Source organism: Orbilia oligospora (assembly GCF_000225545.1).
Source record: "Orbilia oligospora ATCC 24927 unplaced genomic scaffold scaffold00188, whole genome shotgun sequence".
Taxonomy (NCBI): Eukaryota; Fungi; Ascomycota; class Orbiliomycetes; order Orbiliales; family Orbiliaceae; genus Orbilia; species Orbilia oligospora.
The window spans coordinates 198,569-221,026 of NW_011645745.1; the positions used below are offsets into that span (position 1 = coordinate 198,569).

The 22,458-nt window shown below is 44.5% G+C and overlaps 7 protein-coding genes across 7 annotated transcripts; 3 read left to right on the plus strand and 4 right to left on the minus strand.

The window, feature by feature from the left end:
- Positions 1 to 2,866: 2,866 nt before the first annotated feature.
- On the minus strand, positions 2,867 to 7,298 carry AOL_s00188g75 (uncharacterized protein; the record flags this gene model as incomplete). The annotated part of the gene is made up of 6 exons (XM_011128324.1): positions 2,867 to 3,246; positions 3,312 to 3,415; positions 3,479 to 5,280; positions 5,332 to 6,764; positions 6,847 to 6,913; positions 6,984 to 7,298. The coding sequence occupies 6 exons, from the start codon at positions 7,296 to 7,298 to the stop codon at positions 2,867 to 2,869; spliced, it is 4,101 nt and encodes a 1,366-aa protein (XP_011126626.1).
- A 681-nt stretch (positions 7,299 to 7,979) lies between these two features.
- On the minus strand, positions 7,980 to 9,193 carry AOL_s00188g76 (uncharacterized protein; the record flags this gene model as incomplete). Its single annotated transcript, XM_011128325.1, has 3 exons — positions 7,980 to 8,064; positions 8,144 to 8,402; positions 8,482 to 9,193. The coding sequence occupies 3 exons, from the start codon at positions 9,191 to 9,193 to the stop codon at positions 7,980 to 7,982; spliced, it is 1,056 nt and encodes a 351-aa protein (XP_011126627.1).
- Positions 9,194 to 11,883: 2,690 nt separating this feature from the next.
- On the plus strand, positions 11,884 to 12,498 carry AOL_s00188g77 (uncharacterized protein; the record flags this gene model as incomplete). Its single annotated transcript, XM_011128326.1, has 2 exons — positions 11,884 to 12,041; positions 12,234 to 12,498. The coding sequence occupies 2 exons, from the start codon at positions 11,884 to 11,886 to the stop codon at positions 12,496 to 12,498; spliced, it is 423 nt and encodes a 140-aa protein (XP_011126628.1).
- Positions 12,499 to 13,582: 1,084 nt separating this feature from the next.
- On the minus strand, positions 13,583 to 14,260 carry AOL_s00188g78 (uncharacterized protein; the record flags this gene model as incomplete). The annotated part of the gene is made up of 4 exons (XM_011128327.1): positions 13,583 to 13,863; positions 13,948 to 13,966; positions 14,045 to 14,082; positions 14,227 to 14,260. The coding sequence occupies 4 exons, from the start codon at positions 14,258 to 14,260 to the stop codon at positions 13,583 to 13,585; spliced, it is 372 nt and encodes a 123-aa protein (XP_011126629.1).
- Positions 14,261 to 16,273: 2,013 nt separating this feature from the next.
- Positions 16,274 to 17,069, plus strand: AOL_s00188g79 (uncharacterized protein; the record flags this gene model as incomplete). Its single annotated transcript, XM_011128328.1, has 6 exons — positions 16,274 to 16,291; positions 16,382 to 16,420; positions 16,501 to 16,575; positions 16,657 to 16,863; positions 16,928 to 16,961; positions 17,029 to 17,069. The coding sequence occupies 6 exons, from the start codon at positions 16,274 to 16,276 to the stop codon at positions 17,067 to 17,069; spliced, it is 414 nt and encodes a 137-aa protein (XP_011126630.1).
- Positions 17,070 to 18,397: 1,328 nt separating this feature from the next.
- On the plus strand, positions 18,398 to 20,822 carry AOL_s00188g80 (uncharacterized protein; the record flags this gene model as incomplete). Its single annotated transcript, XM_011128329.1, has 5 exons — positions 18,398 to 18,554; positions 18,658 to 19,070; positions 19,133 to 19,927; positions 19,981 to 20,025; positions 20,097 to 20,822. 5 exons carry the CDS (start codon positions 18,398 to 18,400, stop codon positions 20,820 to 20,822), a joined length of 2,136 nt encoding a protein of 711 aa, XP_011126631.1.
- A 192-nt stretch (positions 20,823 to 21,014) lies between these two features.
- Positions 21,015 to 22,418, minus strand: AOL_s00188g81 (uncharacterized protein; the record flags this gene model as incomplete). The annotated part of the gene is made up of 1 exon (XM_011128330.1): positions 21,015 to 22,418. The coding sequence occupies one exon, from the start codon at positions 22,416 to 22,418 to the stop codon at positions 21,015 to 21,017; it is 1,404 nt and encodes a 467-aa protein (XP_011126632.1).
- Positions 22,419 to 22,458: the final 40 nt, after the last annotated feature.

A 22,458-nucleotide genomic window follows, 5' to 3' on the forward strand; every position in this document is an offset into this window, starting at 1 on the left:
CATCAACATTTGCATCGAGGCTTCTTCAATCAAACAGATTCTCAAAAGTTGATATCAAATCATCCGCCGTATTCTTATTTTATCATAAAATAGAATAAATAAAATAAAATAAAATAAAAATAAAAATAAATAACATTCCCCGCACACCCGAACAAGCCGATATCTGCCTATTCTATTCTATTCTGTTTTATTCTCCACAACCGACCCCGAAATCACCAGATCCAACATCATCACGATCACCATCCGACCTCACTTCTAGGCCACCTCCCACACAGACAGACAGACAGACATCTACCACCATAAACCAGGGATAATCTCTTCAATCCCCGCATGCAAGGCTAGCACAAGCCACTCCGAATTCTACAGTCAAATAAATAAAAAAAATAAGGTAGTCTCGGCCGGATCGAACGAATTACGAATTTTCCACCACGAACGAAAAAAAGAAAAGTCATACCAAGGGTATCCCTTAACCCTTCGCCCCTCGCCCCTTGCCCCCCTTCCCCATCCTTCCGGTGGGTCCTCCAACCTTACTTACTTGCTGTATGCAAGTATGTATGTACTCTGTATGTACGGTGAGTAGCTTAAACCCCACAAGCCGCATGCACAGCCAAAAGGCAGCTTCCCTTATAATTCTGAATTACAGTTTTTGCGTTTTAAGGCAGCAAACCATCATCATCATCACCATTATAATCATCTCACATGTCTTTTTTTTTTGTTTTATCAATACTTCCTTTCCTCCAGTACATCTACCATCCCATTATTATTATTCGTCCGTTCGAAGTGTACATAGTAAACTCCAATCGACCGGCGAAACGGAATAAACCCTTACTATGTATAACTGGAAGTACATCTGCAAGTACCAGAAGAAAAAGGCGCAGAACCCAAACACGCAGCTGCAACAATCAAGATTTCCAAGGCAGCCAACCGCTCAGAGGAGGCGATTCCCACTTGCACTAGCGCTCATCCGCTTCTTCCAATTCTCCTTTAAACGGAAAGAAGACATTCAAATATTTTTTTCTATTTTCTATTTTCCATATTTGCCTTCCTCGAAAACCCTCATCCTTTTTGGATGATGATTACTTACCCGGTAGGCTACCCGGTGATCGCCGGGTCTTGTCTTCAAGAAAAAGCTTTTTTTTCTTTCTTCCAAATACTCATCAATCACAAGATAAATCCAAGACCGCCCCGTCTACCTAACCGATGGGCATCGTTACATATCCTGCAACCCACAAATATTAATAAACCATGTAACCAACTAAACCAGACTAAACTAACCTTACCGCTTCGAAGGTATCTAAAACTAAAACATCAAGAAAGATTTATACTACTGCGGCAAGAACGTTTAAAACCTCAAACTAAACCAACAAAAAAAAAAGACTAGCCCTCCATCCGGCTGGTCTGTATCACAAGACGCAAGGGGAAACATACATACACACATACACATAATAATCGCCCAGTCTCGTCTCTCGTCTCTTCTCTCTCGGTTTCTCCACAATTTTCAAGGGGTAACCTGATACGAAAAACATCCAAACGAAACAAGAAGATACCCGCTCGCATCTATCTACATATCAATATCAATTATCATATCATACTTCTCATGCATATGTAAGTGCTAATATCTTCAAAATTCTGGTTCCTGACACACGCACAATCCACAATCCACAAAACATCCAAAACCAGCCGTAATAATAAAAAAAGTAACCGTTATATTTCCGTTTTCTTTCATCTCGGACACAAAAAAAATAAACCGAATAGGAAAAATACCAAGGAAAGAATTCTCGGGGGAAAAAAAAAGAATTTAAGATTAACCTACGAAAAATTAAGGTATGGCGAAAAGTATTAAACATCCCGTAGAAACAAGGTTACCAGAATATCAAAAAATATCAAAAAAGAAATAAATCATCATCTAGTACTCTATCTATCTCCCATCGTCGTGAAGAGAATTACAATAATAATAAATAAATAACATATGTAGAATGAAGTATCTAAATATCCTCCCTCCCAAAAGTATCAAATACCGCCAATAAAAAATAAAAAAACCTCAAAACCTCAAAAAAACCAAAACCCGTCAAAACACCCATCACAAAACCCGATTGGTCCCCCCTTTTAACCCTCCCCAAACAAGAAACAATCCCCCCCAAAAAAAAAGAAAAGATTCGATTCAGGCACAAAACCTACAAACAAGAACACTCGACACCATGGTAAATCCATCCCGTCGTTCCTAAGGCTTAAGGCTAAAAAAACCCACCGCCACAAAAAGAGGACCCGCAATAATTTCATCTAATATGACCCCCACTCACTCACTCACACTCAGCTCAATCAGTCAATCACTCACTTCTCTCTTAATTAATATAAATGAATGCGCTGGTCTTCTATCCACATCCTACCCGTGTGTGTGGAATATTTTCAATCACCAAGTAAAAACCTTCCACGCGATCGCGGCCGTTGCCAATTATCCCAAAATTCCACTGATCATCTAAAACTCCCTCACCTCACCTCACGCATCTACAGCCACAGCCACAACCACTAACATCACCAAACCGAGGATACCATCTATTCAATTGTAAACCACAGCTAGAAGTATGGTATATGATTTAGTATAGTATAATATAATATAACATAATATAATACATTACAATGCAATTAGTTGTTGTTTCTTTTCAATCACAACGATGAAGACAAAAAGAAAGAAAGAAAGAGAAACGCCCATCTGTAGAATGAACACACAGCTCTTGTATCCATGCATAACGTCAAAAAAGTAATACCTAGCACGCAAAATAAAAATAACAATAAAAAAAAAACACTTCAAAAAAAAAAGATATACCCATATGCGTCGGGATTCGAGAGGGGGGGGAACACTCATAATCTAGCTCATATCCATAGCGTCCAAAATCTCCTGTTCTTCATAACTAGCCTCCCTACTTCCTTCCTCCCCCTCATCCTCCCCCTCATCCTCCACTTCCTCCTCTTCCTCCTCCTCATCATCGCCATTCTCCATTATAGTCTCATCCGCCTCCTCAGCCGCCATCTTCATAGCAGTCTCGCACATCCATGGGAACCAAAACTCAAGGTTGTTATCAATCAACCTCTGAACCTCCCGTTCTTCAATCTTAATTTCTTCATATAAGTTCTGCAGCCAAGGTTGCTGACTCCCCGGGAACCGAGAAGCAAGGAAGTTGATATCGCGGGTGAACCCACTTTGACTGGGGGCAAGTGGGGTAGAAGCTTTGTGTTCATCAAAGAGACCTAGTTTTTTATAGTTAGCATCACGATGATAGTATATGTAAATAACAATATAAAATTCCACGTACCTTCTTTATACCCATAGATCAAAACATCGAATACATTCGTATTCATAATCCTCGTCTCGATCTGTGTCGTATTCTGTCGTGATGGATCCAGAATATCCAGCCAACTACCACGTTCAAAATCAGCCAAGTCCTAAACCCCACAAGAAGGGGAGAAAGTGGTTACTTACTCTTCACTCATATACATCCTTCTCCAAATCGTCCTCCTCGCCTCCTCCTTCCTCATATCAGGAATCTCTGCTGCCCCAAGAACCATCATGGCCGTCTGAAATCGCCCTGCCCACTTCTCCCCCTCTTCCTCATCGGCATCCTCATCCTCTTCGTACATTAACGTTAAAAAGTCGACGAGTTCCTCGGCATCCATGCTCTGCCCGGTCACCGCCTTTGCAACACCCCTCTTAAAGATATCGCGCAGGCTCCGATAAGGCTCCAAACGGCCGCCAAACGCTCCAAACGCCAACTCCGTTCCAGCCTGTACGTCAATGGCCCCTCGTGCCTCAATGCTAACGTGCGCCTGGACCGATTTCTGTAGTTCCACCATCTTTAATCGTCTGTCGAATGCATCGGAAACAGCCTCCCCGGCCGGCTGCGAAGCCATCAAAGCCAGCTTTCCAATACTCAACTCGACCGCTTGACTCCACAAACACGTCTCACTATCCGCTGTTTGGATCAAAGTCTCCCCGGCTTCCTTATACCTCCCATCCCTAACCTCATTGATCCACCTAACCCTAGAATACCGCCCTTCACTCTGCAAGAACCCGTCCAAATACTTCTTATACCCGGGGAACTGCACCAACAGATCCCTCAGACTCCCCGTCTCGACCTGGTACTCATAAAGCACGTACGCAAACTCTTGCCCGAACTTCTCGAAATACCCCTCCAACCGGGTCACGATAGCATCTCGCTGACTCGTATAATCCTGCTTCTCCAAATCTCCAACCTCCTGTCCGCGCTTATCCAGCCAACCATTAATCTTAGCCAGCTCTTCGAACGCAAGCTCCACGAGTGTACCGTAATCTCGATACCTCTCCGCAATATCCACCGCCTGCTCGGCGCGATCATGAAAAGCGAGTGCTCGAATCCACTGATTCCGTCCCTTCAGGTACAGATCTTTAATCTGCTGGCCTTCAGCGATATACTTTGGCGCACCCTGAACCTCACACCACGCCGCTCTCTCCACGAAATTTCGACAGGCGACTTCAACCATGTCGACCATCTGATCCAAAATTGCTCCGAAATACTCCTCAGCAGGACCCTCCTTCTTTATCCCCATGATTTTGGTGTTAACCTCAATATCCCTATTTAACGCCGTCAAAATCTCCGGTCCGGAAGTCCAAGGCGGCGATTCCAGTCCCCTAAAATTGGCGATTCCATTTTCTCCCAAATCCCCATCAACACTATACAATCTAGCATGCTGCACCCTGAATGCATGCGCAGTAGCCAAAATCGTAAGCGTGATTTCGTTCGACTCGTGGATCTTCTTTATCGCCGCCAACGTATTCCCACCAGTGGTTTTAACCGCCTCTCTCAGCAAAGGAATGAGTTCGTAAATCCTCGGCAAATGCTTCGCAAACCATTCAACCATCGGGTTCACCGCTCCGATCTGAACATCATGCTTGACAAAGAACGCTGAAACAATCTCCAGGAGCAGCCCTTCGCTCAGATCCTTGCCTGCGCTCTGCTTCTGTGCAAATGCGCGGTAGACGGCACGTGCTGCTTCCATCTTTTCAGCATCCCAGAGAAGCTTCCAGCGGACTTCGCGAGCGATTTGACGGTGAACAGTACGGAGGTATTCGGCCAGAGCTAGGAGCTTTTGAGCGCGGGACTCGAGGTAGATGTCGATTGAAGGGCCCAAGGTGGCGAGGTATTGGCCGTGGGAGCACATTAGATCCATGCTGAGGTTTCTGGCTGCTTGTTGGACTTCAAGGGTTGGGTAGGTGATCTCGCGGCGGCCGTTGAAGTTTAGATGGTTCTGTAAAAGTTAGCTTGCTCCAATGTAATCTAGAAGTATACAAGTCCCTACCTTCTCATTAGTTCCAAAGAATACCGCCAGCTCCATCTTCGATTTAACAGGGATAGGTCGTGGCGACGGAAGCGGCCTGAGATCCGCAGTTTCTGCATCAAAGACCGTCAACTTGAGAACACCGGCGCCCTTGGTTATAATAACCACTCCCGGGGAGTAATATTTCCTTCTCAAATCCCCACTAGAATCCAATCTGAAGCTCTTCGCAGGGTTAAACGAAATTCCTTCCTGCGTAAGTTCCTCCACACCGCTTCCAATAATCTCCACCCGACTCTGCGCCTTAAAATCGATAACTTCTTCGAACCCAGTGGTTGAGTCGTACGCAACATCCGGGATGGTATCGGCAAAAGTAAGGTCGTACATATCTTCCGGAACGATCGAGGCGAGTACCACGGCTCTCGAAAAGACAACGAAGGCCGTACGGTAAGGATTCGGGAGATACAATCGTGGTTTGGCAGTATCAGCTGCAGTCCTAAGCGACTGGTGGAAGCAGGAGAGGTAGTGCGTTTTCTTGATGGCAAACTGCGAACCCCGATAAAGGGTCACAAGTATGAGTGTGTAATGGGTGATATTCTCGCCGGAGTCAGTGCGTCCATCCCAAGATGTGAGAATCAAGATGTTGGCACCTTCAGCTGTACTCTGCCCACCCGCAATATCCTGGATTGTGAATGATTCACGGTCGAGCGACTGCATGTTTGGTGGTCCAACCGATAGAACACGGGATAGCATTTGTTCTCGCATATCGACATCCGAGAGAACAACTGCTGCGCCGTTACGGCTGACCTCCCAGCGGGTGATATGCCCATGCGACGTAGCAACCAAAAGTTCTCTTTCAGCCCGGCCGATGATCCTCCCGGGTCTGACAGCAACAATCTCCTTCTTAACATTCCCAGACTTAAAGGCATTTGCAATACCACCCAAGAGTCCACCAACAACGCTGGAACTAACGTTTTTAAGTGTCGTAAGTTGTACTACGGGCTTTCCTACACCGTCCCGCAACGATAGGTGAATAGCTCGGTTCTGATTCGTGCAGATGATAAACCCCGCTGGTTCGATGTTGGCGATCATATGAGCCTGTTCTCCCGAAGATAACGGCAGAACACCCTCGACGCCACGTCTACGTTGTAGAAGCCCCTCGGTCATAGCACTGCTAACCGAATCCCAGTATGCAATCCTGCCCGTAACAGGCATAACCACAACAAGACCTGCCTCATCGCTGCTACCTGTGGGGCTAACCAGGGATCCGAGGGGTTGCGGGGAGTTGCGACCACCTTGGTGATGATGGGTTTCGTCGGATGGGAGGGGGAAGTGGTTTGGTTTCGGAAGGAGTTGAACATCGTCGTAGCGCCAGACGTCGACTCCGTGATCTTTGATAAGTAGGGCGTTACCAGAAGATTGGTCGGTGATTGCGGACATGCGTCTTGCGTAGTTGTCTATTTTGGTTTTTAGATATCTTCAGTATTCAGTTCCTTTTTAATTATTACGGTGTGCTATATATAGCAAATGGTGAATGACCTCCTGAATCCCTCAATTCCATCGGTAAACCTGTGAGCTGAGCTACACAATATTTTGTCGTCTTGGCCTAGATATCCCATTAGCATCCTTTTCCCATTCTCAAAAAAAAAAAACTGTCCTGATAAAGGTATGCATACCCATTCCACCAAAGACCCCTTTTTCTTATCCTGCAGAGATCTAATAGAGCTCACATCCATAGTCGCAGCCGCGACAGCAGCCATAGCCTCAGGCGACGCATTGAGCTCCCGTTGCGCAGAGACCGACCGCTGTCTAACCTTCTTCGTCGGATGGAGAGAATTGGACGCGCTGAGTAGTGAATTCTGACTCGACGGGACAGGTCTTGGACGACGGCGTGATTGTGTGCTAAAACTGGTGTTGACGCTGCTCTGTGTCGACGGTTGGTCGAGCATGGACGCGTTCGATTGTTGCGATGTGTACAGGGGGTCGGCCATTGTGGATATTATTTTTTTCGAGGAGAGAGGGAGAGAGGAGAGGGGTAGAGGAGGGGTGAAAGGGGTTTGACAGGCTTTGCGCAAGGAGGGAGTGGTTCGAGAAGCCGTCGGTCGAGAGAGGTTGGTGATGGTGGTGGTGGATTGTATCAGGATGTTGAGGTTTGAGGTTGGACTTCGCGAATGTTGACGAAATTGCGAGGTTGTCTTGTTTTCGGCCGTGAAGATTTGGTAGCTGCGTTGTTGTCGACAGGCTGACTAAAAACCCAAACACCAGAATTTTATAAAATTTGTATATTATTACTTATGTATCCTTCGGGTCGATATTTTCTCAAGGAGATTCTAGATATATGTAAACAAGAATATATTATTTATGAAGTGGTATAGCATAAAGTGGGTAATTAATTAATTTCATTTATTTTTTTGTAAGAGTCGATTCTCGAGCTGTCGAGCTTCACAATCTGATATAATATAATATGATACGATACGAATCGACAGGACAGGATATGATATCTAATCGAATACCCAAAAGAAACCATCTAGTTTTAAAAAACCCCACAGTCGAGAGAGAGTAAGTACGGAGCCCTTCTAATTATCAAGGGTAGCAAGAGCCATCAGCTATTTAAACGCCATATTCCATGCAATCCTTCCCAAAAACCCGAATCAAAACGGCATTCATCAGTTTTACAACTGGTCGTCTCCAACAGGTATACGGACCTGCTCGCCCGGCTTGAACGCTGGCAGTCCAATATACGGACATCCGTCGCATCTGAGAGAGAACACCAGTGAAGTTAGCATCTTATACTTTTTTTGATAAAAAAAAGGCTTTGTAATATGAGTGGACAAACCTGAAAGCATCTCCGAGGTAACAATTCCCACAGCTGCTGGCTTTCCCTTCGACTGTAAAGTCGATTTCTGCCAAATCGTCTAGGTCTAGCTTGACAGCCTTTGGTGGCGGTGGTGGCGGTGCTTTGACAATGGCAGCAAGTGCTTTATCAGCTGCATCTCTCTTTACTTTATCTTCTGCCTCGATCTTTTCCTTCAATCCGCATGTGCAGTCTTTGCATGCTCTCCGACGTTTTCCAGGCTTCGGACGGCATTCCGGGGCTGTTATTACCGTTTAGCTTTCTGCACCATACGTTTATTCTAGATGTAGAATAAATGTGAAAATAGAGTGAAGACATACGTTGTTGAACCGGCATAGCAAGATCAGAGTCATCCAGCAGTTCATTCTCATCAATCAAATCATCATCGTCATCTTCTTCCCCAAAGTCGGCATCCAGATCATCTCCTAAATCCACAAATCCAACTTTATATTCCTTCTTCTCTACCTTAACCCCATTCAATGGGACAGCAGCAGTAGCAGCAGCAGCGGTAGTAGAAGAGGCACCATTTAAAGGAACAGCAGCAGTTCCATTCGAAGTCGTAGTTGTCTCCTTCTTCCTTCCAAACCTCAACGGGACAGCAGCACTCTTGGAATAATCCGGCTTCGAAAACGATAAGACCCCATCTTTATCATCAACCACCAACCCAGCAAGCACAACCTGTAGTCGATCAATACCCTTCAAAGCTTCCTTGCTCTCAGATGTCCATCTAGAACCAGGTGTCATAGACGACACCACCTTTTGTAAAACGGTGGTATCGATATTATAGGAAGAAGAAGCAGGATCGGAGAGGAGGATTACGGTAGCATAAGCCTCGGCGGGAAGATTGACGAGACCGAGTGCGATACGATCGAGCATTTGAACATCGGTGGATGTGCGAGGGTGGGTTGCCAGGGCGGCCTGGAGGATCTCTGGTTTGGCGGCGACAGCGGGGGGACATAGTAGGAGGGTTTTGGGACCCTTGTTGGGAAGTGGGACCGGATCGAAATCCGAGGAGAAATCTATTGCAGGCATGTTTTTTTTTCGTCCTGTCCAGTCTTATAGTTTTCCAGGCAACTTTCGGAAGGGAGGGTGTGATTGTAGATGTTTGATATTGCTTTGGTTGATGATTAGAATTCGAATGTGAGTCAAAAACACTTAACCAGAGCAGAGCAGGCAAGAAAAGGATGTTTAAACTCGGAACAGGACGATAATTTATGAAAAAAAAGAGTTGAATAGAAAAGAAAAGAAAAAAATTTAGAAAAAAAAGAGAGAGAAGGAATCAGACTACTATGCTTCCTATCAGGCTACGAGAGATGGAGCTAGATCCGCGGAAACATACAAGAGACAAGAAGGCAGTAGCAGAAGATAGCAGGCAGGCCATGACCGGGATGTTACAAGGTGAATTAGTAATGTGGTCCGGCTAGTGGTCAGTGATAGCTTGCCGATATCGCCTCCCACGTCCTCCGTATATTCTAGGTACGTATGCTCATGCTCCTCGAACTCCGCCGAGGGGAATTAGACTTCCGGTGATGGTATCTAATTTATTGTATTACTACGACGACACGGATATTTAGATAAGTTGTTAGTAATTGATACCCTTCGGAGCTTCGGAGGCCACCGTCCTTTTACTTACTACCTTGCTTACTTACATAACATCTGCATGCGACCAAGCAAGTAAGTGCAAGTGCAAGTGCAAGTGGAAATGCGGGGTGGGGATACAATCACACCATGCGATGGGCTTTTACCTAGTAGCAAGTGCCTCGTCCCTAGCCACTTAGGAAGCTAACTCCCTATGGATTATAAGGACACAAAAGAAAACTAACTGCTTCAGGGACCCCGGATCGAGGATGATGTCTTTTTGCTGTATCAAAAGTCCGGGGTAGCGACCAAGAGAAGGAACCGGCAATTCTGATCAAACGGGGCAATAAAACGATAACGAATGCTGCAATTCAGCTCGAGACGATGTGATAATGATTGAGTACCGACTTGCCCCTTCTCCGATGTACTTTACGCAAGTCAGTACTAATATAAGTACAAGTACTTACGTACCTAGGTACTAAGCAAATATTAGCCTGATCACGTTGGAAGGAAGGAAGGAAGTTAGTTAGTTAGAGGATACATAAGTTGGAGGTTGGAGAGGCCCAGAACAGACCGACTTGAAAAGTATCGTCATTACTTAAGAAGTATAGTAGTAAGTACCAAAGTAGGCTATAGCTGCCCGGCCATTTTGAATTTAAATATAAAAGGGGAGGTCGCATCCTTTTTGAATCCGTTTGATTCCTGATCTCTTCAATCTCTCCATCTTATACTACTTGTTCATATTATTATTATATCTTGGATTGAAACCCCGCAGATATCAATATCATCATATCGTATCGTATCGTATCGTATCATATCATTTGACTTCATTCACACTGCCGTTGAACAGAACGGAACGGAACAGAACAGAACAGAACAGAACGGAACGGAACAGAACAGAACAGAACAGAACAGGACGGAGATATATACTCGTTTTATATATACATACCACCGCCTCGCAAGATCTGATAGAATACACACATACACACACTCTCTCTGATAGAATACCATTCATACCATTAATACCATAATCATTTGAAAAAGAAGAAGAAGAAGAAGAAGAAGAAGAGAAGAGAGTAAGTGCAGTCCGTTGTTCTCCGCGTTCTAGCCGAGTCCCGTCGAGTCGTGTGTCCCTTCCTCTTCCTCTTCCTTTCTCCCTTGCCTTTCCCCACACCCAATCCGGCCATCGAGTCTCATGACCACTTTCCTTTGAGACTTTTCAGCTTTACTTCCGGCATCATTCACATTTCATGACTCAAATTCCCCCTCTCTTCTGGTATTCTAGTATTACAATACATACTAGAATACCGTTTTGTTTTTCTCCGGTGTCTGTGAGAAATGCGGAGTAGCCACCATGCAATGCATTTGTGTTCGCATTCATGATTGCAATTGCAATTGACTACCCCTGCACAGCATCCCATCCCATTCCATGCCCGGCCAGGACAGGACAGGACAGATGCACAAGCGAGCCAATGCACAATCCAGAACGGATAAGGCATCACTCCACCATCAGACGTCACCTTTTCTTTCCCTTGGACTCCGCGGTGCCTGTGTCTCTGGCAAAAAAACAGAGGTCTTCCGGCTTTTCCCCGACCCAGCTGTACCAGTCCAGATATAGAATCATCAGATATATCCAGATCTGGTAAAAATCCCATACTTAACTTAAATTATTCATCGGAGTCCTTTCCCCCGTGGCCTGACCGAAAAACCCATTTGCGTCAGTTTCTTAGCTTAGCTACCGGGAATACCCTTCTTTGATACCAATTGGAGGGAAACTGACGTTATGATGTTGGGATTTCTTTCTTTTATCAACCCCGTGATGAAGCTCAGTGTGAGCCATAGTTGCTTAATTTACGCTTTTTGCTTCAATATATAAACCTTCACCGATCCTCCTCTTCCCTCCTCTTCTCCTCACCATCATATCACTACACCTACAATTGATTACATTCACCGAAACCCTCGAAAGACATTCAATTGATCTTTATCCTTCTACTCAATTGTTCCCTTCTCACAAAGTAGAACTTCTTCTAACACTTATCTCCGCTTCTCTCCAAACAAAAAGAAAGAAATAAACTTCTACATACATACAAGTACAGTATCCTTACTACAAATACTCACACGACACCTCAACAACACCCTTCAAAATGACCCGCACAACCAAAGCCAACGACATCCCCCACAACAACCCAGAAGTCGCCAGTCTTATGACCGAGGCTCATTACCCCAAATTCTTTGCCAAATCCGGCTTTGTCGACACTGCCCCCTCAAAGACAAAGAAAGACGGCGGTGGCAAAGGCAATTGGTATGTTTTGTATTCCCTGTCCCCCCAACAACAACACAAATCCCCCCTCCCTCCATCCCGGTTGTGTATGTCGAAATGGCATGCCTGCCAACCTAGCTACTTAGCACGTACTAAGTCCTCGGTTGGCGTGTTGTTGCAGGCGTGGCGTGGTGGGCAACTTTTTTAGCTAACAATGTCTGGTTACACTCGCAGGGGCCACCCAGGTGACGAACTCGAAGACTTGGACGAGTTCAACATGACCCGTCCACGTCGCTACTCGAACACCAGTCCGACTAACACCCATTTCGGATTGAAATCAAAATTCGAGGCCCACGATGAGGATCCTCTCTTTGATGAGGAACGTCACGGACCTGTTCCCGAAGAACACGTTACCACTACGACTGCCGCCGTCGTCAATGGCAATGGTGCTTCTGCTGAAGAGTCTTCTACTGCCGCTCCTGAGGCTTTGAAGGCTTAGATTTTTATTATCGGTTACTGATGTGTTTATTCCAGTAATCTTGAATATGTTTTGATTCTTTCCTTCTTTCTTTTTTTTGGACTATGGGAATATTTTTTGAAATTGAACGGGATGGGATGGTATGCTATGGATGGACGGCGTGAATCTTCTTTTCTTTCCTTCTTGTATTCAATACACCTTTTTTTTCAATCTTTTTTTTGGGGGTGTTAAGTACAGGGACTTTTTCTTTTTCTTTCTTTCTTCAGAGATCATTTTCAGTTAACCCAAGAGAAAGACACTTTCATTTGGGATTCTGGAATGCAAGGAAGGATACAACCAAACAACAACAGACGGGAGTTTTTCTTTCACGAGGTTTTTCTCCTCAGAGGGAGGAGAAACTTCGTATTGAATTTTCCCGAGTTTTGAAAGAAAAATAAAATAAAATAAAATAAAAATTACAGAGGTTTTAATAAAAAAAGTCTCTGTCCCTGAATCAATCAAAATCATTTAACTCCTCTTTTTCTCAATTCGTAAGCTTGAAGCCGTAGACATAGATATACCATAAATAGTAGATAAGTACTACATATACCGAAAGTCAGGGAGTAGATATGGGGGGTATATATAAGTAAGTAATTGCATTGAAACCATACACGATAAAAAAACAAATAAAAACTAGCTAGCTCTTGCTCTGCGCAAAAATAGACGTCCAATATGTGTACATGTAAAATAAACCAAAAAAAAAGAGAAGGGTTCCTGGTAAATAAAGACAGGAAACCGTTACAATTCCGTTTCCGTTTCCGTTTCCTTAATCCTGCCCCGGTGAGATTCCAATCCCAATTCCAATTCCAAGGTATGATGATGATGATAAAGATGATAATGATGATGTCCAAGCATATTCGCCGTTTTTCTCTCTCTCTCTTTTCGTATGATATCTTAAATATATTTGGTGACAAAGTAGATTCGACTTTTGGTATCGTAGTCGTATTCCCATTCGAGGTCGTAAGGACTATAACCTCCCAAATTTCATCCTCCACCCCCTTCCCACCCCCTCACCACCAAAATCGCCCAATCTTCACGAAAGTAAAAATAGAATTAAAAACTAAATCTAGTGCTCCACCATCCTCAAAATGAAATTCACAACCACAGCAGCCAACAACGTAACCGCCAAAACCGTCGGTCCGAAACGATCATCGAAACTTCCACTCCCTCTTTTCCTAATCGCGGCAGCACGCCAATGGAATGTGAATAGAGCATACACCATGGTACCCATTGCGATGAAGGTGAATAGACCGGCGGAGATACGACCGACTTTGTCGCCGAAGTTGAGGAGACCGACGGCTAGACCGCCGAGGATTACTGTGAAGTTTAGCCATGAGAGGAATGTTCCTGTTTTTTAAAAATTAGTTAGTTAGTTGGTTATTTTGGTGTGACGGTGGTATTGTATTGATTGGGGTTATATGGGGAGCGTACGTTCGTTGGCGAAGTAGACCTATGGTTTTTTGAGTAGATGTTAGAGTTATGTGATATCATGGAGATTTGTAGAGAAGGGAAATGGAAAGGGAAATACCTTTGGTTCGACTCTAACCGGTAGAGCAATTCTCTTGCCTATACTCCGTATAATACCCATCGTTAGTATAAAATTTTTTTAAAACCGGCGGTTCTTCTCTTTCTCTGCGCCGAAGCTGCCGAAACAGAACGATTTCCGCCATGACGCAACAAAACAAACAGAGGATAAGGAATCGTACGTACCTGGGGCGGTTTGTAGGAGTGGTTGAGTCGACATGGTTTAACTTCTTTTTTTTGAAAAAAAAAGTTGATTACTATTTTATTATGTTATTCGGTGGGATTGAAGTGTGAGTTATTCGTTGGATATATGGAAAAGAAAGAGAGGATTGGAGGTGAAGTTGAAGGTTGAAGTTGTGTAAGTGAATGGGAAGTGAGTTTCACCAAGTGGCTGGGAGGGAGGAGTATTAATATGATTGGATTGGATTGGATTGGAACACCCCAAACGCGGCCCGTTTTCTCTGCAGAGGATTTTTCTCTGTTCGTTTTAGTAAGTTCTTAGTTAACTAAGTCTAACTAGTTCTTTTAAACCGGCGGTCAGGAACGACCGAACAACTTCCAATCGAAAAACTCAAATCTCGAATTCAGCAGGGGAAAGGAATGAATTTTTTTCTTATGACGGACGGGAACGGGGTTTTGGGAGAAAAATCGAACAAGGCAACTCCAAGAATTCATGTAATTTATCAAAAAAGGTACCTGACTTACTGCCTGGATCAGAATTTTTCAATAACAATAACAAAATTAAAAAAAAGTATTGAAGCTCAAAGAAAATATTTTCTTTGGAAGCAAAAAAAAAAATTGGAGAGCACAGCCATAATACTAATATTAAATCTTTTCCCGCTGGTTCGCCAGAGATTTCTCTTTTTTTTGGTCACGGGAGAATTCAATGAAGGCCGGCAGAACCAGCCAGCCCTTGCACGTGGAGTGTGGATTGGTGTTACTACAAAACATCCCGGTTGGTGGTTTATGTAAGTCACATTTATTTGGGGGTTACACTCTGTTCATGGCCATGTGGGCGGGTAAGTCTGGATTAAATATATTACTTAAGCTGTTGGTTTATTAGATTCGATAAAATATCGATCTAGATCTATATAAATATAAATATCGGAGTACTTGGTTTTGTACTTAGTACTTATACATGTCAGTAAGATTCATTGAGTATGACGGGAAGTATTTATTTATATCGGTCTCTGTGCATTATCTTCGTCGTTTTACTCGTTTTTTTTGCAAGAAAATAGCAAGATATGAACAAAATATTGCATGAAGATTGTTCTCCGATATAGGTATCAGATATTGCTTGATTCATTCTGGCACATCCTGTCTGTATATACTTATCACACCAGCAGGATTAGAAGTTTGGCCCATCGATATTTTACTCGATGGGCTTGACGACCGAGTATGGGAAAGACTCCTATATGTATGCAGGGGATATCCCCTTGGCTTTATAGGTGATATACTGTGCTGGAATAAGTTCGATCCCATATGGAGCTAGTCATTCGTCAAATTTAGAAATTTTGTATTAGAGTCGGACGGAATCAAGAGGTTGTTGTTGAATATATATAGCAGATATATATAGCAGTGCGAGCAGTCTCGGCAGTAAACAACTTGTGCTCAGCAGTGCGAGATACCTTGTCAATTTTTCGCATGCTAAGCTTAGTCGCATTGGGGGTTCCCTTTAGCTTTCGTCATTTTAATCCAGCGGGTACCTCCGCATTTCCAATCGTATCGTATCGTATCGTGTCGACCGACAGTCAGGATATCAAGCCCCAAAAACTTGGCTTTCGCCTATTACCTACTCCACACGATGCATATGGGATGGATGCCGGATGGGATGGCGTGGCAGGTGGTTTACATAAATGGGATTATACATACCCTTGCATTCCCTTGTCGATAAGAAGATTTTCGCCGGGGTAAACTCGATAGAACCTGCATTTGCGCCGCAAGTGGTGGATGTTCGGGTGGTTTAGGCTGGGCGATAACGGAGTTTTTTGAGGCTAGTTTGGTTGGTTGGCTGGTTGGTTGCTGGCTGGTTGGCTGGTTCTGGGTCTGGGTCTGTTATATTAGCTCTCTCTCTCTCCCCAAATGCATCTAACACTGTCTCCAACTTTAATCCTCTCTCACCTTCTCACCCACTCTCGAGCTCTCCCGGATCACCTTTTACCCCATCATCATCACTTTCTATCACCATCATAGCATCTTAAGGAATATCGTTTACCCTCCAGGAATTATAGAAATGGCAGAGTCATGCGCCGTACGTATCATATCATATCATATCATATCACCCCGGACAGTCCAGTGGGGTAGCTAGACCAGCTAACACGACATCAACGACGACAAACAGCCCATCCCCCCAATTCGCATAAAACAGATCTGTGGCGATGTATGCATACCTCCATTCTCTCCCTGTTTCCCCTCCCGAGTAAACGCCTAGATAAATGCTAACGAAATCAACCTCTTCAGGCTTGCAACTCTGCCCTTGGTGATTCCCCCACCTACACCCACTCCATGACCGAAACATGGAACACAAACATCATTGTCCGTATTTTCCTCGCTTTATAATCCCCCTTCTACTCAATCTTAGAAAATCGGATACTGATAAGTCATGCTTGCTGCCAGAATGGTATTCTTCGCGCACTAATCTCCGAATCCACACCGGCATCCACAACCGCCTGTCCCTACAAATACGCCGTAAATTCGACGATAATACAGCATGCTGGCGGTGCAAGATCCGTAAGCGGGGGTGATGACGATAGTGCCAGTGTGACGTCACAGGCCAGGAGGGGTATGCACAGTGCTTGTGGAGGGTACTGGAATACCGAGAAGGTGGGCTGAATTCTGTATTCCAAGGTACCTATCATAATGGAGGGAGCTAATTTTTGGTGGGTAGGATGGAATGTGGGCTTATAAGCACACGCTAAAAGGTTAGTTCATATGCACAAGATACAAGACTTTTGAATGGCAGAGAATGCTGATCAGGATGGTGTACAGATATGGATGTCGTCGTCTCAATCATTTGGATTGGTATCTGAGTGCCTTCTGGTTCAATGGAACTTCCATACTTCTGCCTCTTTTTTTTCCCCCTTTGGTTATTACGTTTTTATTTTATTTTCCGGGTCCAATAAAACCTCGATATGGGCCGGAGAAATATTGAATCGTCGAATATTCGAAAGGTATACTATTACTACGTTATACCTTAGAAATGTAGCGCTACGGACCAGAGCAGCAGCAGCAGCAGCAGCAACAGCAGCAACAGGGCGAAGGTGCAAAGCTTAACAACGGATCAACGGGCGGGGCCTGGAACGGCGGGGAAATGTATGTAAACTGTTGGCATTAGCGCTTTTCCTGTGGATTCTTGTTCTCTCTTGTTATTTTTTTCTCTGGTAGTTTTTTTGGGAACGGAAGGAGGGGTGTCAATTGATTCATACTATTCATTGGATATACTAGATTTCCTACTAGATTACTACCTAGACTTAGCTAATTCTGTGTACTCCAACTACTGGAAGCAAAAAGCACTACGTAATTCTTAATTGATCACAGCGGCTCCTGATGATGTGTTGGCGTGTTGAATCTGTAGATGTTTGTCACCTTGTACTTACCGTAAAAGGAAATATGTCACTTTGCAACAGGCAACACATTTGTGTCTCTCTCTCCACTCGATCCATACCTCGATGGGACCCCTTCTTGGTCTTCAACTTCCTTCCCTCATCTTCGTATGCTTCACCGTTCTGCTAACCAAGAAAGACAATCATCCTAACACCTTCTCCTCCATCTAATCACTCTAATAATACCTTTGTCTTTCTCCTTTAACAATTATTCCTTTTCCAAACAATTGGATCATCCGTCCTGACTGACTAAACCACCTCCTCGACAAAAGCCGTTGCAGACGGCTTCCTTCACCTAGCTTTCCCACTAAGCTCTTAACCAACTTCTCCAGCTTTTATCCTCTCTAGCATCTATTACTCAATCAATATCTTCTTTTTCTGGCGGCTCTAAATTCTCAAAGCAAGTCAATTGCTCCGGTTTAACAAGATTGCTCCTTTGATCAATCAAAGGTTGCGGGCTGCTCAATTCCTTCGAGTCTACGCGACTTTCCTCCTTTACTAACACCTACATACTTCTCCCCATCTCTCTTTCTTATTGTTTCTTTAACCATTACTCCCTTCTCTAGAAACCTCGTTGCTTGAAAATCATCGGTTCACCTATCAATCAAGCTTTATAGAATTGATCCATTGATCAATCTCCCTCGCTAATCCTCGACCCAGGTCATCTATTTCATCTACTTTATTCCCTTTCTCCCCTTCCTACTTACCCTCATCCTTCTTTACCATTGTTTTTGTTAATCTCTTACTGTTCTAAGATGCCACAACGTCAGATGCACACCGAAGAACGAGCTCGACTACGTCGGCAACGAGTCGAGCGAAGGAACCAACAACTCGATGAAGCAATTGCTGCTGCTTGTGCTATTACCGATAGTAAACCCCTTGCTGCTACAACCGGGAAGAGCAATGGGAAATGTTAGTATACAATTTTACGCCAATGGTTTCTTCTTCCCTTCCCTTCTCCTTCCTTTTTATCATGACTGTATGGCTAACCTATTTTTCTTAATATTATCTACAGCAAAAATGCCTAGGTTCACGGTCATAGAACCTGAATCTGATGCCGAACCCGAAAGCTCGATGATGGCCTTGCAACGGCCCAGGGCCGTGCCAAAGTCGAAGCTATTGTTTGAAGACGAAGCTGAAGACGAACAGGAAGGGATGGAAGTTGAACGAGAGTCTGAAGAGAGCGAAAACGTGGAAATTGATGATGAAGTCGCTGTGGAAACCCCGGCCGTTGATGGCCCTCGCCGTTCAACAAGAGTGAAGCAGCAAAAAAATTATAATTACGAAAGCGAGAGCGATGAGGATGAGGATGAGAAGCCACAAAAGAAAAAGAGGGTTAGACGGTCGATGAGCTCGGAAAAGGTACCGCTGGAGATTTTGAAGGACTGTATCGAAGAGGAGGAACGATTCCACCTCTCACTTAGTTCGGTAAGTTGGTTTAATAATACAGAGCCGAGACACGCATTCTAACGTTGTGTCTTAAAATCTAGGAGCATAACCTTAACTCGCCGGATGGCTCTCCGGCGGCACCCCCTGATGCTACCAAATATGACGTGGACTGGTTTATCAATGCGATTAGGGGCGCTAAGCCCATCGGCCGCGAATACAGCGAAGAAAATGAGACTCGAAGAAAAGTCTCTAACCCCTTCGATATGGCGGAGGAGATGGAGATGATAGCTGCGAAAGAAGAGCAACTGGAGGCAGATCTCGAAACCATGAACGAGATTCGATTCAGACAGAGGAAGTCAAGGCCATCTTTGACCCTATCGGTCACAGTTGGGAAACGTATCTACTGCATTGAAAAGAATCTCGACATGCTCAGGGATTTCCGAGTCGAGAGGGAAAGGTATTGGAAGAAAAAACAAAAGGCTGAGGAAACGATGAAGCAAGAGAAGGAACTTCAAGAGGGGCTCAAAATCCTCCATGCCTTCAATGCAGATCGTGAAAATAACAAGCTTCGCCCTAAGGCTATTCAGAAAAAGCCACTTAATTCCCCATCCCCATCTCCTCCAGCACAGGTCGTCCCTCGAAAGCGTAGCCTCACCCCGGATGGAAAACCAAAAGAGGCGAAACGTATTTCGCCGGGCCCTAAGCCAGAGACTCGATGCACTCCGCCGAATAAAAATAGCAAGGCAAAGGAGCCCAAAAGCACACCGAGGCTAATCTTGGTGTGCCGCATCGCCGAAGCGAAGCAGCGAGAGCTTGATGAAACGATGGCTCAAGCACATAGATTGCAGGAGGAGCTTCTGAAGCTGACAGCTGAAGTAGAAAAGATAAGTATCGAGGTATGCATACTTCCCTCCTCGGTAGCATTGATCTTGGAGCTAAGTTAAAACAGGAACTTGGGTTTGAAGAAGAAGAAGTAGAAGAGTCACCCACAAAGGTATGTTAAACCTTACTAATATAATCCTAATCAATTATACAGTGAAGCTTATGATTTACTTAATATTCTAGGTTCGCAAGCTTTCGAAGTCTCCATCATTTGCCGTGAAGGGTCGCAGTTCGCAATCGCCACCCATAACAATCAACAGCTCACCATCACCCCCAATAACGATCCACAGTACACCATCACCCGCCGTTAATGTTAACAGCACTTCGACTTCATTCCTAGTTGAGTCCACTCCTCCTCTGCCCGTCATTCAAGATACATCGTCTTCAGCCGCGGATTCTGGAGTCGCGGATTCCGAAGACGAATACCTCTCAAAAAGATCGTCCATAAGGGGATATCACGTCTCTGGTAAACTTATGACGGGAGCGAGGAGGACTGTTTTGACCCCTACGCTTAGCAAAGGAATGGAAAAACTCGCGGGAAAGAAAGAAAAGGTTCAGAAGGGCCACCCTGCTAAAAAAACAAAGCTTAAGGTTGATAAGAAGGCCGAGGATAGCCAGCCGGCCCGAGCTGTTACAAAGCCAGCTCCAGTCCTTCCTGCCGACCAAAAGCGAGCTAGGGCACCAGAGGAGCCCCGAGTCGTCACAAAGCCAACTTCAATCCTCCCTGCTAAACGTAAGAAAAACAGGGAGTCAGAGGAGCCAACTGGCAAGACAGCTGGTGGGGCTGGCCCACAGGTGAAGAAGACGAAGCTTCAGAAGGAAAGGAGTGAGAGGATTGATGACTTACAAACGTTCTTCAAGATGGGTGAATACAAATCTGGTAAGGGGACTGCGGCCAACAAGAAATAGGCGCACGTGGGAAGTCTTTCTAATGAAGTCTAGTGGCGTTTCCTCTGATCACTCTGGTCATTATACTATGTTTTCTTCTCTTCGTCTTGTATTATTTTCATTATTGTTATTATTCAAGCTTGGTATCTCTGATGCTGGTACCGGGGGGTAATTACTATGGTTTCTTTCATAATATTTTACAAGGCGGCCTTTCTACTTCGACTTCCCCTCCTCCTTCACCTCTTGCTTCTTTTTCTTCTCGCCTTCATTTGTCTGTCCGCCATAAAGTTTCTCAAAATCCCCGTGCTTCTCAAGGCTTATGTAGATGGTCATGATAGCTATAGCTCTATACTTTTTCCTATTCCTCTCCGCCTCATCTATATCCTCCAGAATACGCTTTGTATGCTTTTCGGGGAGGTGTTCGATATCTAAATACGAGAATTGACGATACCCGTCGTCCTCGTCTTCATCGGAATCCGAATTTTTATCTTCATTTTTATCTTCATTATTGTGTTCTTCCTGTGCTTTCGTAGGTGTTTCTGTAGAAAGGGATGGGGGTGAAGAAGTTAAAGTTTGGTCTTCCCCTTGTGTCGGTATGGGTTTAGGAGTGCTTGATCCGTCTCGGTCTTTAAACGGTGAACTGCCACGTAAGTGTGGGGGTATATCGTCCGATCCGCCACCGCCTCCATTGTCTGGGGTAGAATCTCGTAGAAACCCTGGTTTTGTATCTGAATATAATCCTGGCGTTGAATTTCTAAGATGTGGTGGGATGTCATCTGGGGATGATTGTCGTAGATGGGGAGGTACGTCGTCTGTGTCCATATCATCCGTAGCGTCTCGAAGGTGCGGTGGGATGTCATCGTCGCTTTCTAAGTCGTTATTTTCCTTTAAATGTGGTGGGATATCGTCGTCGTCGTTTGAATCTTCATCGGTACCCTCGGATTTGTCCCTTCTTCGTTTCTTGGAGTTTGACTTCGGAGCGGAACCTTCAATTGTTGAATCCACATTTTGATTCTGCGAAAGATCTAGTTTTGGCCTTTTCGACGCCCGGCTTTCTTGTCCATCTTGTTTTCGTTTATTCGCGTTCGTGGTAGGTTCCGGTTCTTGTTTCCTTTTATCCTTAACATTCCTGTCGGGTTTTGTATCGTCTTTCTTCTTATCTTTTTTCAATGTGTCTCCTTCTTTAACTACCATTGGTTTCCTGGGTGGTAGTTCAATGAGCTTGCTCTCCAGTTTTGTGTACTGCCACCATACACCTTTTCTAGTATTACCACCACTTCCATCTGTAGGCGGATCGGCGATACATCGCTTTACGATTTCAGCTACTGTAATAACCTTTGACCCGGCGGAGGGATGAACGGTTCTCAAAGCGATTATCTTCGGATGACTCTTTTTTGATGAAGCTTTCTTCTTCTTCCCCTGTGGTTCAACTGCCGTTGTTGTTGTTGTACCTGTCGTGGTTGAAGATGAAGATGAAGATGATGAAGGTTGTATCTGGAGCACGGAAAGACATTGGGAGACTTTTTTCCGAATGGAGGAGTTTGAGGAGATATCGATTGTGGGGATCGAGTCTATTATCGTGACTTTGGGGGGTATTGAAGGAGTTGCGGTCGTCATGGTTCAGGGTAATTTGATATTAGTTGTGGGAAAAGATCGA